The sequence below is a fragment of the Bufo gargarizans genome, chromosome 6, assembly GCF_014858855.1.
Source record: "Bufo gargarizans isolate SCDJY-AF-19 chromosome 6, ASM1485885v1, whole genome shotgun sequence".
In the NCBI taxonomy this organism is placed as follows: domain Eukaryota; kingdom Metazoa; phylum Chordata; class Amphibia; order Anura; family Bufonidae; genus Bufo; species Bufo gargarizans.
The window spans coordinates 124,974,135-124,991,738 of record NC_058085.1 but is presented as its reverse complement, the minus strand read 5'-3'; the positions used below and the strand labels follow the sequence as shown (position 1 = coordinate 124,991,738).

The 17,604-nt window shown below is 41.2% G+C and overlaps 1 protein-coding gene across 1 annotated transcript in view; it reads left to right on the top strand.

Moving 5' to 3' along the window:
- LOC122942028 (keratin, type I cytoskeletal 19-like) overlaps positions 1-17,604 on the top strand; it is a 72,458-nt gene that overhangs the window by 7,406 nt on the left and 47,448 nt on the right. Inside the window, exons 3-4 of the mRNA XM_044299523.1 lie at positions 4,142-4,298; positions 6,010-6,177. Coding sequence (XP_044155458.1) covers positions 4,142-4,298; positions 6,010-6,177 — 325 coding nt within the window. The remainder of the gene's footprint in view (positions 1-4,141; positions 4,299-6,009; positions 6,178-17,604) is intronic.

The window sequence follows — 17,604 nt, the reverse complement described above, 5'->3', positions numbered from 1 at the left end:
GGTACGTGAGAGGAGAGGCCCCCCCCGGTCAGACCTGCGAGAGGATGGACGAAGGCGCAGATAGGCAGCAGCCAACTGACTACATAGGATGTCTCTATAGTAGTTTAGTTTGTCCTATCTCTCCGCGGGTGTAAAAAAGGGCCCCATTTTGGACTGGTAGCGGAGGTCCAACAAGGTGGAGAGCCAGAAGTGATCCCTCTGCCGAAAGGTGACAATTCAGCTGTCACTACACAAGCAAGTGGGCATGCATTGGGCCATTTGTGCAAGTGACTAGGGGGGACTCCCTGCCTCCATCTCCACTGCATACTTCCATGGTGTGTCTGGGTCCTCTGCCTCATCTTTCTCATTGCCCTGTAGCTCCTCCAGCTGCTCCTGCTGCTTCTCTCCTATCACCTGTATATAAAAACCACCCATTTCGCTACACATTGCTCGTGCTCTAATGTTCTCCTTCTCCTCAAGTACAGATTCCACAGGGCTCATGTGGCCGTGAGATCTAGGCGCCACGTCTCAAGTCCCCTCACCAGCCAGATTTACCAGCATCAGTTTCAGGACATGAAGCAGTGGAATAACATCGTTAATCCTGTAGTCCTGGTGACTGATAAATAATGTGGCCTCCTCAAAGAGCCTGAGCAAACGGCAGGTGTCACATATGAGCTGCCACTGGCTGACATCGAAGTTACACAGGGGAGAACTCCTGTCTACTTGGATTATCAAGAAATCATTTATGGCCTTTCTCTGTTCATATAGTCGGTCCAACATATGGAGGATGAAATTCCAATGGGTGTAACCGTCACATATCAGCCTATAATGGGGGATGCCTTTCTTCCACTGCAGCTCAAGGAGGGTGCGCTTTGTGATGTACGAGTGGCTGAAGTGCATGTAAAGTTTCCTGGCCATTTTGAGGATGTGTTACAGATGGGTGGAAGAGTTCAGGAACAACCAGATTGAACATGTGTGCCATACAGGGCGCATGGCTCATCCCTCCTTGTTGCAGCACCGACACAATGTTCTTCCCGTTGTCAGTAACCATGTTTCCGATTTTCAGTTGTTGTGCAGAAAGCCAGAATTCAATTTGTTGCTGAAGGACATAGAGCAGTTCCTCCCCTGTGTGACTCTGTTCCCCCAGGCAAACGAGGTGCAGAACATTGTGACACCACCGTGCCCTGCACATGCGGTATGCTGTGTATTGTCCCTACAGTGGAGGCTGAGGACACAGTGGAGGATGAGGAAGCAGAGGCAGACATTGTCGCTGGACCAACGGGGTGGCAGCGTGGAGGTGGAAGCGGCGTCACCTGGCCAAGTTGCTGGTGTGCCTGTGCAGGAACCACATTCACCCAGTGGGCCGTAAAGGACATGTATTGTCCCTGACCATAGTTACAGCTCCACATGTCGGCGCTGCCATGCACTTTGGCACACACCGACAGGCTAAAGGACTGGCCCACCTTCTGTTCTACATACGTGTGCAGGGCTGGTACTGCCTTTTTGGCACAGAAATCACTGCTTCGGACACTCCACCTCGGTTCAGCACAAGCCATCAATTCTCTGAAAGGGACAGAGTCCACCACTTGGAAAGGGAGGGGCTGCAGCATTAGCAACTTGGCCAGGATCACATTCAGCTTCTGCGCTGTTGGATGAGTGCACGCATACTTTTGTCTCTTGGCAATCGCTTTGGTGATATATTGCTGACGGAATGACTGACGAGGAGTACGAGGAGGAGCAGTAGCATCAGTACCAGAAGATGATGGGAAGGACAGACAGCTTCCTTCAGCAGAGGTGGTGGATCCTTGACTGCCTGAAATCGGCTGCATGCCACTAGGTGATGAAGCAGTTGCTGCGGCAGTCTGGACCACCACATCGGAGCCACAGTTCTCCCAGGCCACTTTATGGTGACGCTGTATATGTTGACGCAGGGCCGTGGTGCCAACATTGACACTCTGGCCACGCTTCACCTTCTGCCCACAGATTCTACATATGGCCATGTTCACCTCCTCCGGAGGCTTAACAAAAAACTGCCACACTGCCGAGTAGGTGATTTTACCCCCAACACTATGCACTGACTGAATGCTACCGCTGCTGCCTCCATGAACCTGTGCACCGCTACTTCCTGGGCAGGTAGGCTCCTGCGAAGCACGTGGTCTCCCCCGTGCACATTAGGCTCCCGACCCCCCACTGCTGCCTCCCTGCTGACTCCCATCATGCTGGCGACTTGTCGGCTCTGCTGCTGCCTCATGGGAAAGCTGCCACCCTCTTCTCATGATAATGATGACGCCCCTTCGTCACACGGCTCCCAGGTATGATCAGCTACATCATCATCATCGAATACTGTCTGCAAGTCACTGATGTCTTCCTCAACCGTCTCTGGGTCAGGAGCCTGACCACTCACAACACCAGCTTCCACGCCACTCTCCTCATCACTACTTACCCACCTAGTGGAGGAAGCAGCGGATGTCTCCTGTACATCTTAGCTTGCCAGTAGCTGCTGGCTGTCATCTAGTAGCTCGTCCTCACGGTATAGTGGAGCTGAGCCCACAGCATACAATATTCCTCTGGCTGTGGGAACAGAAATGGACAGAGGCAGGTTGAGGACACTTGAGGGCAGAGGGCCATCCCAACTAAGGGTTGTGTCTGATGAACCCACTGAAACTTTGCTGGAGGTGTCTGATGCCACTTGTGACAAAGTCGAAGATCGAGTCAACCATTCAAGAAACACTAGGTTGCTGGTCAAGACACAACCGCTAGCTAACACCGGGAGCTTAGGCCTTTTCGAAGTGACCCCTGATGCCACGGCTCCTTACTCTGCTGTCATCTGTGCCTGCGCCAGAAACATTAAGGACTCTGCCACTCCCCTGTGCAGGGCCTTGCACTTCTCTGTCTGACATACTGTTAGATCAAATAAGTAAATAAAAAGGAAATTCAAACACCCCAAAAAAGTCTGTAATTTTCTAACTTCACCACACAATGGAAAAAAAGACCTTTTTTCACACTAATACATGCCACAAAAGACTTTAGAACATATAACTGCACCACTGAACGGCAAATATATTTTTCTTTTGCCACTAATACACGTCACAAAAGGAGGCCTGTTCAATATACGGATGTAGCAGGGGTAACACACATGCTTTATGAGACATGTTATCTAAATGCAACTAAATGCGTTAAGCAATTGCTTTTTTATGGCTTTTGTTTCAAGATAACGCGATGAGTTAATACATTTCAGTTAAGAGTGTGTGTGTTACCCCTGCTTCATCTGTAAATGCTAAATGCTGTGGAATGACTGAGCCCTATCCTTTCCCTACACCTTGAATAATCTTTCCCTGCACTTGTAAATCGTTTTTTACCACAATAAAGTTTTTATAGCACTGTCCCTAGCGCCTGCCGTCTCTTCCTGCACTAAGTACACTGGAAAATGGCAGAATCCAAGATGGCTGAGGCTATTTATAGGGCTGTGACATCACAGGACTGGCTGCTGATTGGCTGCATGCATGCCATTATGGGTGATCCGGCCTTCCCAGATTTTCTTGCTCAGTGTCCTGACTCCTTACACGTGCAGCAGCCATTTTAGAAAAAAATGTGATTCGTTACCATGAAGCAAATCTAATTTTTTTTAGCTTCGATTCTCTCATCTCTAGTGATAAGTGGACTTCCTAGGACTCTTTTTATTGTTGTTTTTAAATCACAAGTAAGGTATAAAATTTTGCTGAGTTAACCAACTGAAATGAAAAATACTATATACAACATATAATAGTGGATGTTAAGATGGTGCCAAGTCCTAGAGAATAAATGATACACCATACCACCAAATATGATTTTCTGTTTAGCATTTCAAACTTTTTCCACAATTGGGGTACATTTTTTATTATTCTCTAATACCTACACAGGATAAACTTAGACAGTCTTAAAGTGCACCAGATTTATTACAGTAGCTGAAGTTAAGTGATAAATCTGGCCCACCTGTAGACTAGACAGTCTAGCTTTATAACACCTATTAGCTGTCTCACAAAATGTTGGTGCATTTTTGGTGCATCTTAAGTTACGCCCCTTTTCACAGCACCGCATGCATCTGCCCCACTAAGTCACACCCCCTTGTCATATACAAATCAGAAAATGGCTGTTTTGATAGTATTGTGTTTGCTAAAACTAGGTATGATATTGAACTTGACCTGAGGAGAAATGTAGAAGCAGATATAAGAGGACTTCAAAGAATGTTGGAAGAACTCAACATGGACAAATATGATCTTGATATGAAGGTTCGAGAACTAGAAGAAGAACTGCAGCAAATGAAGAAGAACCATGAGGAGGTAAAGTGGCTGTGCAATATGCAGAATATTTTATGCATGTTATAGATCAGAAAATGGCAAAAGCAAAAGATAATACTACAAAGCTGGCAATGCACTTATACAGTACTTTATCATGTTTTATGTTGCATTAGTAAACTTATACACCATACAACTTATACAAACATATACACCATATTCACAAAAACTGTCAAGAATTCAGTTGAAAGGATCTCCTGACATACTAGTGGAGTTACATATCTGATCTTTCCTTATTTGCCCTGCATTTATGAGGGTAATCAATAAGTCATATCATATGTTAATGCAAGGGCCATACTTGCTAGTAGTAATGAGCGGCAGGGGTCATATTCGAATTCGCAATATTTCGCAAATATTTTTTAGAATATTCGTTGAAAATTCGAAAATTCACGATTTTTTTACTTAAAAAATCGGCAAGGTAATGATTGTGTAATATGCAAATTTCCGTAAATCGAATTTTCTAATTCAAATTTTTATTGCAAATTTTTCAACTTACAACTATTAGACAAAGAAGATTAAAGCACTATATTAGCTAAATTGCTCTATATTTGATTTTTTTCAAATATTTGCTATATTGCTATAACTTTTTTTTTCCGAATATTCGTAATATTCTAAAACAAGAATATATAGCAATATAGCGAATATTCGAAAAAACAAATATAGAGCAATTTAGCTAATATAGTGCTATAATCTTTTTTTTTATATATGTAATTTTTTTCCAATCTGAACTTCAGATGAGAAAAAAATTACAACTATTAGACAAAGAAGATTATAGCACTATATTAGCTAAATTGCTCTATATTATTATTATTTTTTTGAATATTCGCTATATTGCTATAACTTCCTTTTTTCGAATATTCGTAATATTCTAAAACAAGAATACATAGCAATATAGCGAATATTCGAAAAAACAAATATAGACCAAAATTCGCAAACACTTATTGGCCCACAAGCTAGAAGCAGGGAGGGATCATGTGTACTGATTTTTAAAAAAAACGAACATTCGAAATTACGAATATATATAACTATATTCGAAATATTCACAAATTTTCGAAGTGCCTATATTCGCGATAAAAATTCGAAATTCGAATATTCGGGATCAACACTACTTGCTAGCCTCTCTACTCTGAAAATTGGACATGGATCTCCTTAAGGCTACTTTCACACTGGTGTTTTGGCTTTCCGTTTGTGAAATCCGTTCAGGGCTCTCACAAGCGGTCCAAAACGGATCAGTTTTTCCTTAATACATGCTGAATGGAAAAGGATCCTCTCAGAATGCATCAGTTTGCCTCCGTTCCGTCTCCATTCCACTTTGGAGATGAACACCAAAATGCTGCTTGACAAAACTGAGCCAAACGGATCCGTTCTGACACACAATGTAAGTCAATAAGGACGGATCTGTTTTCAATGACACAATAGAAAACAGATCCGTCCTCCATTGACTTTCAGTGGTGTTCAAGACGGATCCATCTTGGCTATGTTAAAGATAATACAAACGTATCCGTTCTGAACGGATGCAGACGGTTGTATTATCTGAACGGATCCGTCTGTGCAGATTCATGACAGATAAGCACCAAACGCGAGTGTGAAAGTAGCCTAAGGTGTATTCTCCTGCCAATAGGACATAAAAAACAGCAATATGTTCTCATTATGCATATTTAAAAACATGTTTTTTTTTTCATTCCTGAATATGCAGGGGGTCAACTGCCTGAAAGGTCAGCTTGAGAATTCAGCCAGAATAAATGTGGAATTGGATGCTGCTCCAGCTGTAGACCTGAATAGGGTTCTATCTGGGATTCGTGAAGAATATGAAAACCTAATGGCAAAGAACCTAAGAGAAGTTGAAGCCATGTTCCTTGCAAGGGTAGTTTTTTATTTACTCACTTTTTTAAAAAATATTAATGTTTTGAAACAAGATGTCCTCACGTGTATTTGAATTTAAAAAAAAAATAATGGAAAAACAAATACCAGGTGAGAGATGTATTACACCCACAAGACCATTTAAGATCAGTTCATTAGTGAGGGACTATAACTTCTGATGACTTGATCAGCTCCAAAATATTTGACAGAATGGAATGTGCTAATCTTGAAAATGTTTTATAAATTATTATATATAATAATTTTATACAGGATTGCAAAAATGTGAACGGTATGTTTTCTTCAGAAAACAGAGCACATCTGCCCTTAATTCGTGTCTGGTATTGCAGGTCAGTCCCATTCTTTAAAAAGAAATGAGCTACACAACCGGAAACAATCTATCGACAAGTATGAAACTCCAAATTGTTTTCTGTTCTGATAAAAATCCAGGTGGACATTTATCACGCAAAAAGTGGCGTAAAGGTGTCACAAGTCTTGGCGTACAGCTTAGGTCCAGTTCACACTTCAGTTATTTGATCCGTTATTTCCAATAGTTATTGTGAGCCAAAACCTGTAGTGTAGCCTACTCAGAGATAAGGTATAAAGGAAAGATCTGAACCTGTTCTGTGTTTTTGACCCACACTTGGTTTTGGCTCACAATCACTGATGGAAATACCTGAAAAAATAACTGAAGTGTCAACTCAGCCTTATGTGCAGCAAAACATGTGACTTTACCCCGCTCACTCCACAAGTGGCAAGAAAAGGGGGGGGGGGGTGGCATGGGAGGGGAATTGGCCGGCCAGCCCGGCTTATTTATTATTTTTCATGTCAATTTTTGTGTTGCGTAGAGTTAAGTACTGTATATCACACAGTCTGCCAGACGAATAACCAAATTTACGTAGAGGCCTGTTCTGCTACATAACTTTGGTGCTTACTCAGTCAGTGCAGAGGGACTTAAGACCCGTGTGTAAAATGCCAGTCTTAATAAATGTTCCCCCTAGATTTTATTCTATTACTTTCTAAACTATAGCAGTGTCAATAGACTTACCAAAACTTTATTCTTTCTTAAAGTCCGAAGAACTAAGCTCTCAAGTCCAGTCAAGCTCTGCAAACCCTCAGTCAGTAGAAATCGAAAAAATTGATCTAATGCGCAGTGTACAGAACCTGGAGATCGACCTGGAGAGTCAATTAAATATGGTATGATGAGCAGTGAGATACATGATTTTGCTCAATTGGTTGTGTCCTAATTGTGCCCAGAGAATGGTAACTTTTGATATATGCAATTCAATTAGAATTGCTCTCACCATGCTTCTGATTTAATTGCAGAAATCTGCTCTGCTAAGTAATTTAATAGAAACTGAGGCCAACTACAGCTCAGAACTTGCTCAACTCCAGAACATGATTGACAACATTCAGGGAGGACTTGTACAAATCAGATGTAACTTGGAATGCCAAAATGCAGAGTATAAAAGTCTTATGGATCAGAAGAATCTGCTTGAAATGGAAATTGCCACCTACATGAAATTGCTGGAAGGGCAGGACAATATGTGAGTAGGAACCTGAACTACAGTTCATGTCATGTCGTGTAGCTAAGCAAAGGAGAATGCTAAACCAGGCTTGTGTATGGTGTCATGGCTCAGGTTCTTGACCTGAGGTATATATATATATATATATATATATATATACACAGTATATCTAGGAGTACATGCTATGTCTCAAGGATGTACTTGCACTCTATCTTTATATTGGACTTTAATAGGCGCAGCACTGTGTATGGCCGTAACCTTGGGTCCACGTTGTATGTAATTTATTTGAGTAGAAGGTACTTGTCTTAGAAGCATTGAGTCACACTGTTTATGGTATCCATATCTCATTACCATTTTTGGATATGAGTCTACATTCAGTACATTACTTTCCTATCAGCTTGTCTCTAGATTTGTCTGACCAAACTACAATGGGATCAATGTTAGGGAACACATAATATGCATTTGATGAACACACAGAAGCTATCGGATTGTCTGAGTTCAACTTGTTTCTTGTTGAGTGGGTAAAAATTTGTTTCCTTTTTTTTTTCCAAAATTCACAGTGTTAAAGAAACTCCCCCATCTGCATCCTGCCCTCCACAAGGTAAACAAATTTCAAGTAAAAAGCCTTATTAAAATCGAACTATAGTAACATATTGTAGATATATATGTATAGTAGATGAGGCTGAAAAAAAAAAAACATTGAAAATGTTCAACATCATAGAAGTACATTATTACTTTATATGTGTTATTATTATTACTATTATTTTTATAATTAATATCAAACCTTATTACATTATCAGGTAGAACTTTGAGTTCTTGGAATCTAATTCAAAATCTGTAACAGGGTTCCCCACCTACCAAGTGCAAGTTATAGTACTGTTGTCTTTTCATGTAGCAGAGAGGCAGTTAGGCACCCTAAGGAGCCAGAGCCAATGTGTTAACTCTGTTACCCCTACAGTGATACCACTGATTATTAACATTTCATTATACATTCAGTACAAAGACTCAGGCTATATTAATCATCAATCTTAATATTTCAGATTCCCATTCAGATTCTGCACCTCAACCTGCTGCTGAAGAACCTGCTTGTGATTCCAGTTGTTAAGCAAGAACAGCTAAGGCTGCTGTAATATTGTATTGTAGCAGACGAGGGACAGAAAAAAACGCTAAATATAATAGGAAAACTCATTTATAACCAATCTAGACTTTAGACTCAATATGAGGATCGACTTGCTAATGATTCAGCTTTTATTTGGATACCATTCGCTTTTTCAGAAAGGAAGGGCCTTGGAAATCAATAATGTAAAATCTGCATAAAGCTTCCCCAAATGTCAGTCATACATTTGAGACAGCTGTTGGCACATGTTCAGCCAACAGCTGTCTCTCCTGACATCTATTTTTCCTGACTTCAACATGGATGGTTGACTTAGCCAACAGTGTATTTCAATAAGGGACAAAGGATCCAGCATGTCTGATTCCTCCTCCCAACATCTAGTGTCAGTTATTCCTGAAGATACCAATGGGCAGGGGCAGACTTTGAACTTTAAGTGGCCCTGGAAAAAACAACTTATACAACTAGCCCTATGTTGAAAGCGGGACCAAATTGACAGAAGGCGGGCCAGCAATACTTTCATGCAGCACAAAATACTATCCCAATTGAACAAAATACCACAGTGCAGCACAAAATACTGCTGCCCGCACTGCAGTCTTCAACTGTATCTCTGTCCTAAGGTTAGCGATATCAAGTTATAAGAGGACCTATGGCAACCAGCCATGTGCATATGTACCTGATGCTTCTAGTATTAATATTAATTAATACTAAGAGCATCAGATCGTTATGTACCCAGCTGTGAGGAGGGGCCCTCCCCTGGGCATCGGCCCACCGGGATATTTTCCTGTAGGCTCTATTGCCAGTCCGCTCCTGCCAATGGGCTCAGCAAAATTTTCTCTCATGTGTATGGCAAGGTTAAAAGTAGATGCCCAAGGGTGTCCAGCAGTCTCTTACACATTTTATTAGCTGAAATATTAATTGTGTATCTAATGAGATTTATAATAACTGACCAAGCACTAAGTAATAGTTATCACTATATAATTATATTATATATTAATAAGCCTTTTAGGTTTTCTGCAAGATTTGATAAGACTGATGTACATACAATTAGTTTAGAAGGTATACTGCATGTGATACTGTAGCCCCAGTGGCTTGTGGGATTTCAATTTAGTTTAGGTTTAATCTTTGGAAGCAGAAGAAAAAGTCTTGAAGATCATGTGGTCTTGTTTCAAAAATATTCTCTGGATATACTTTTTATTTTGAGGTGATGGTCCATCAGAGCAACATATGCATAGAAAGCATATGAGGAACATGAGATGTTGACATAACAGATTATTTTTCTGTATTTGGTGACAACTGTATAATTGGCCCAAGGGTCAAGAATGGTCAAGGAGGTGGAAACAAACACCAGGCTTTTTTTTGTCCTAGCTAGCAAAACCTGGCACTTTAACAGAAGAACCATTTGATCTTTGCTATCTCTTCCATGAATGCCACTGCTTATTATACTCTATATGGGCCTCCATATATGGGATGGAAATATGATGTTCGATAGATCTCTAGCTACTGCACACTTGTTTCCATAGTTAAGGAAGTTAAAACATAAAACTTAAAGGTAATGTGTCATAAAAAAATACCTATTGTTTAACCGGTTGATAACCAGGACTGAAAAAGCCATAATGACATGGAAATTGTTTTTCCTCTTTGAAGTTCCGCAGCCATACTATTTTTATTTTTTCAGTGATGTGGCTGTCTCAGGCCTTGTTTTATGCAGAAGAAATATAATTTTTTTTTTTTACTTAACGGATTTTAACACTCGTCCTCTTTAACATGACAATTCCTCCGACCCACCCATGAAATAAGAGACTGCAATAAGAATTGAGACTGGTTACTTAGTTAAGGAGCACTGGGGGGAGCCGTTAAGCCCCTTAATTGTAGCAACTCCAAAAGATGTCACTGCATACTGATGTCCTGCACCATCTTGCATCAAAAGACAGTAACGAATTCACAGAATGAACATAACCCTGTTCGAGGGATTATAGTAGAATTAGGTCAGTTATAAGACAGACTTCACAGAGTAACCATTAATTCTAAAACATAGCTTTTAATAATCAATATTAACATATATTGGACCCTTTAGATTTACAAATAAATACAAATTGGCAGAAACAAAATAAGAACCTGTGTAACACTGGTTTCCTCAGTGGCAGGAATGGACACCAGGTATGATTATAGTGGTATAGATGGGACGATATCCCTAATGCTTACCCTATTAAGTATGCCCTGCCTGTAAACGGAATGGCCGCCCTAATAAGGGCGATCCCGTGTCTCGTGCCTCCTGTTGTTCCCTGGAGGACCCTAAGACCGGTGACAGATAGGGTGATTCCTATTAGGAGACCAGGTCTATTCTATGCATTTGCCAAAAACAAAAAAGGACAACAAGTTGAGAACACCCCCCCCCCCCTTCCCCAGGGTGGTGGTGAGTAGACAAAAAACAAGAGAAAAGTAATAATAATAATAGTAATTAAGATAAACAAAGAATGAGATATAAAGTAAGGGTAGAGTGTCAATTTGGCACTCCTACCCTAAGCGTACCTACGCGTTTCGCCTGGTTGGTGTGAGGCTCCTCAGGGGAGAGAAAACCAAAAGTGGCGGAGTGTCCTAAACCATAAATAATAATGACAAAAAAGAAAAAGAAAGAAGAGAGACCAAGATGTGTCTTACTCTTCTTGTGTAGTGGTCACTACATCTAAAGCCACATGGAGATTTTAACTATGTGATATGTAATTGCTTAGTACAAAAAAAATCTCACTATATCACTAATATCAAAAGACAGGAGGCAGCTTTTATGGAGTTAAATACCCCTTAAGGACCAATTTATTTTTTTACGCTTTTTGTTTCCTGCCTTCCAAGAACCATACATTTTTTTGTTCACATAGCCATTCCATATGAGGACTTATTTTTTACAGGTCAAGTTGTAGTTTTAATGGCAAAATATAATTTACCATATTGTGCATTGGAAAATAGGAAAAAAATATTTGTGAGTAAGTTTTCAGTAAACTTATTATCATCACAGAATTACAATAATAGACACACTGCCTGTCCCAAAAAAAAAGTCGCCACAAAAAAAAAAGGTCACACTCTAATATTTTGTTGGACCGCCTTTAGCTTTGATTACGGCATGCATTCGCTGTGGCATTGTTTCGATAAGCGTCTGCAATGTAACAAGATTTATTTCCATCCAGTGTTGCATTAGATTTTCACCAAGATCTTGCATTGATGATGGTAGAGTCTGACTGCTGCGCAGTCTCAATGGGGTTAAGGTCTCAAGATTCTCAATGGGGTTAAGGTCTGGACTCTGTGGTGGCCAATCCATGTGTGAAAATGATGTCTCATGCTCCCTGAACCACTCTTTCTAAATTTGAGCCTGATGAATCCTGGCATAGTCATCTTGGAATATGCTCGTGCCATCAGGGAAAAAAAATCCATTGATGGAATAATCTTGTCATTCAGTATGTTCAGGTAGTCAGCTGACCTCATTCTTGGAGCACATACTGTTGCAAAACCTAGACCTGACCAACTTCAGCAACCCCAGATCATAGCACTGCCCCCACAGGCTTGTACAGTAGGCACTAGGCATGATGAGTGCATCACTTCATGTCACGGATGGTGTTGCAGAAAGCTGGAACTTATAAATAAACATCCGACTGGCTTGATCCCAAACTAAGGAGCATATGGGTGAGCCCTATAAAACCCCTAGAGCTCTCCCTGACTGCTATGCCCATGCAAAGGTCTTAATGGTAGACGATTGCATGCCCTCGTACCTTTTACTATGTGACACCTAAAAACCCTATAATAGTGAGGGGACACGACCACCGGCTCCCTGCACTTAATACGGATGGAGTCAGGGTCACCTACAATCAAGCCAGGAAAGAAACACAAATAAAGGAAACAGACTTATCTGAGGAATCAGGAGAAGCAGCCTCCAGCAGTGAACACAATCCAGGAAGAAGTGTAAACCGCAAAGTGAGGCAGTATGGGAGGGAATATAAAGGGAGACAATCAGTGCAAATAGGTGACAGCTGGGAAAAGAAAAAGAGATGAGAAAGTGAAACCAAAACAAAGAACATCATACAACAGGTAGAGAAGAACGTCTGCCAGATCTTCTCACAGAGCTGGCGGTGAAACTTCATCTGCCTCTCTTCTTACCCTAATGCGCCCATCACTCTGGAACAGAGCAAATTTGTACTCATCAGACCACATGACCTTCTTCCATAATCTTTATGCTCCCTAGCAAATTGAAACCTGTTTTTCTGGTTTGCCTCACTGATTAGTGGTTTTCTTACGGCTACACAGCTGTTCAATCCCAATCCCTTGAGTTCCCTTCGCATTGTGCATGTGGAAATGCTCTTACTTTTACTATTAAACATAGCCCTGAGTTCTACTGTTGTTTTTCTTCGATTTGATTTCACCAAACGTTTAAGTGATCGCCGATCATGATCAGTCAGGATTCTCCCTTGAATACGATGGGTCCCCACTATCCTTCCAATTTTTAATAATGCGTTGGACAGTTCTTAACCCAATTTTAGTAGTTCTGCAATCTCCTTAGATGTTTTCTCTGCTTGATGCATGCCAATGATTTAGCCCTTCTCAAACAGACTAACATCTTTTCCACGACCACGAGATGTGTCTTTCGACATGGTTGTTTAAGAAATGAGAAGCAGCTCATTGCACCAGTTGGGGTTAAATAACTTATTGCCAGCTGAAAGATAATCGCCCATGCAGTAATTATCCAATAGGAGGCTCATAACTATTTGCTTAGTTAAATCCAGGTGGACAGGCAGAGTATTTCCATGTAAAAATAACACAAGACCAACCATTTGCAATAAGTGATATAACAGCTTATCTACTTTCTCCTGATATTTGCATAGAGCATGCCTAAAAAAAAAAAAAAAACTCTCCCATAGAAGTCATTAAGGTGAGCTGGAATCTTTTGGAAACTATTGTGTCCTATCTTGGTGTATTTAGGCCTAGTGGCCAGTGTGAAAATTGCAAGATTTTAGATTTTTTTTATTTTTATATAAAGTTAATCATTTATAAACTTTTGCAACATGACTTTATCCAGATTAAATCTCCTGCACTCTAGCCATTTTTACAGTTTATTACAGCTTCTGCTTTCTCCTCTGCTACATGCATACTGCTCAATGAGCACAATGCGGTGATAAGAGGAAGTGGCTATGCCGGTTCCTCTGTTGGACCGAGAGATCATGTGATCTCCATGTGTCTCAGGCATAGCAGAGCTGCTGGGTCTTAGCAGAATTTGATTATCTCTGTCTGTGTACAGTGCCTCCACAGGGAGCTGTTTTCCCTTGTAACTGGAGCTCGTTTGGATACATCAGTTACAGTGGAAAAGCATCCACCAGTGGTCCTTTAATAACCTCTTGGGGTACATAGTATGTACCAAAATATATTGAAAAATAATAAATAATTAAAAACATCACATAATCACAAATGCCCATGCCAACCAAAACCCTTGTCATAGTTGCCTCGTGCACGCAAATCTACACATATATCAGAACAACTAACACAAAATAGGGAACCTATCTGATTAAGTATTTTATATTTAATAAGTAAAAAGCTACAAGTTACTTTAAGAAAATGTGGGCATTTTTCCAAAATTAAACCTAATAAGGAAAAAAAATCTTTTAAAAGCATTAGGTGTCATTTAAAAACATTGCAAAAATTCTAAAACCACCGCATGTGCTAAATCACTAAAAAGTGTCCGGTCATTAAGGACTTTACAGGCCTGGTCATGAAAGTGTTAACACGAAAAACTGATTAAGGCTCCATTCACACGGCCGCATTTCCGGAGCCATAGAAATCAATGGGTCTGCAATTCTGTGTGAATGGACCCTAAAACATTAGGGCATTTTCTGATGACACATTTTCTTTATCTTTATAATTTTTGTGACGAGCCTAACTGGCCATAAGTTTTATCTTGAAGGCTTTCTAAAGGAGTAGAGAGATATTCATCACTTGATGTGCTCTAAGTACTGAAATGAGATTATATTCAAATTTGGCCACTGAGCATTGATCTCTTGTCTGTTTCTATATTTTATTTTAGATGCATTTTATGTCCATGGTCTCCAGAATTAGCTCTTTGAGCTAAATCTTAACATAGACTCAAAGTGGACATGAAAACAGAGATTGGACTTTCCCTGATACAGTATATAACAAATCCAAAGCACAGTTGAGCAGAATGTAGTGCTACACAGTGACCCACTAATTATAGTCATTGTGACACTGAAATGTTCATGATTAATTATACAAATGCTTATGTATTTGTGATATGAGAAGATACTGGACTGTAATGTCAAAATTTTCTAATTGTGATATGTATACTCAAAAATAAACCATTTTGATTCATTTTTGTATCTTTTATGTATTTATAGAGCTGTGCATGCAAAGTAATCAACACAAATGATTAAGAGATCTAAAAGCCCCCCCCCCATAAAAATATATAATTTTGATCATTTAAAAAAAGAGCTCAGTGTGGCATTTAAGAAAATGAAGAAACAGAAGACTTGATAAAGACTATATTGTCGAAACGTTGCTGCTGTCATTTTGGTGCAATAAAGAACACTGAACAAGGAAGCTTTTAGAGTGCCGTGACCTTCTTCATCTTTACACAAAACTAAATAATTCATAATCAATACTTACTAACAGTTCTGTTAGTTCAGGGCATTTAAGCACTGACTAGAGAAGTGCCCCCCAACCCGCCAACAATGCCTGATTCTGGGAGGAGTTTACATAAGTGAAACAGATTTTTGACCAGGAAAAGGAGTACTGTCTCTGAAAATTTGGGACAACCCCAGAAAATGTGGGATAATGTTGGCATCTTTAATACTCACATCCACCATCCCCTGACACACCCGTTTTAGTGGTCCCTGTAAGTGCCTGCTTAGCCAATCACTTGCCGCTGTGGAGGCTATCCTTAGCCATCTTGTTGAGGCATCTTTCCTCAAACTAACAATTTTCATAACTAGAGATGAGCGAATCGAAGTTAACAAAGTGGAATTCAATCCGAATTTCAGGAAAAATTCGATTTGCATCGAATCCGAATTTCCTGACGCTTCGAGGTAACGAATCACATTTTTTTCTTAAAATGGCTGTTATGACATGGAACAAACAACTCTCGGAATGAGAGATTATCCACAATGCCATGCATGCAGCCAATCAGCAGCCAGCCCTATGATGTCACAGCCCTATAATTAGCCTCAGCCATCTTGGATTCAGGCATTTTCCAGTGTACAGTACTTAGTGCAGAGCGAGAGATTAGCAGGTGCTAGGGAAAGTGCTAGGAAATACTTGAAAACTTTTATTTTGCTGAATAGAAGTTCAGGGAAAGATCATTAGAAGTGTAGGGAAAGGATAGGGAGGAATTCAACACTATAAAAGGAGAACAGGGTTCAGTAGGGGAGGTTACAGCCTGGGTAATAGGAACAATCCTATGACATCTTGCTGCACTGACTGGGGATCCAAATTGTCATTATACAGCTGCTTTCAGGTTTGCAATAGATGATACCTCTGTAATTCCAACAACCCTTTCTTGTTATTGGGGTGCAAGTGCTGTGTGATGCAGCCATTTACAGGGTGTACTAATAGGAAATATTTCTACGTCTTATTAGCCCTTGTGCGGTGCAGTTATATGTTCTCTAAAGTCTTTTTAAGGTGTATTAGTGGAAAAAATGGGCTTATTAGCTGTTGTGTAGTGAAGTGAGAAAATTACAGCCTTTTTTGTGGTGTATTATTTTCCTTTTTATTTATTTATTTGACAGAGAAGTGACAGGCCCTGCACAGTGGACTGGCGGAGGCTTAAATGTTTATGGCACAGGTCACAGCAGAAAAAGGGGGCGTGGCAGCAGGGGTCACTTCAAGAGGTCTGAGCTCCAGGTGCCATCTAGTGGTCGTATCGTGAAGGAGGAGAAGCAGGCAGAACTCGCAGTGCACAGGAGGCAAAAAGCAGACTGCAAATGTATCTGGAGCGAGCCATCCACCATGCACGGTCACTTCTGGCGCTCCCAGGATGCCGGCACATGGCTCTGCAGTGTGTTTTAAAGTGTCAGCTGCTGACAATAGTGTTGCCATCTGCAGCCTGTGCTCCCGGGTACAAGCCTTTCTGAGACCCGGGCACAGGATTAATTTCAAACTGCAGTGCAGACTGTCTGACTTGCCCGCTCACGATCCTGACAGCTGGCGGTGAGTGAGCGGTGGTCAGCTGTGAGCGGCTGGCACTCTGAGACTGGCTTGAACCTGAAGAGGACGAGGCAGCCGGTCAGGATGGATTGGAAGCCAGAGAGCTGGGGGCTGCAGGTGTTCCGGAGCAGTAGGACGAAGATGCTGCAGAAGGAGAGCAGCAAACCCTTGCCCCATAGCATGGCGGCTGCGCCGGCACAGAGCTGCTCTCACTCCCAGAACAGGCCGGAAAACAATGGGACGAGCCGCGGGCCTGCGCTCTTCCCGTTCCCGGCTCTTCTGCTGCGCTCCTTTCCTATCATGACACCTCCCCTCTCCCCCGGTCTCCATTACCGGGCCCAGGAAAGCTGCCGGACTCTCACACAACACTCTACAGTCAGTGTGCTGGCCCCGAGTGATGGTTCCCGGGGTATGAGGGCTACATAACTCTAACTGGGGGTTACTAATGGAGGCATTATTCTTAATGGGTGGCACTAATGGGGGCATTACTCTTACTGGGGGGCACTAATAGGGGGTATTATTCATTCTGGGGCGCACTAATTGGGCCATTACTCTTACTGGGGAACACTAATGGGGGCATTACTATTACTGAGGGGGCACTAAT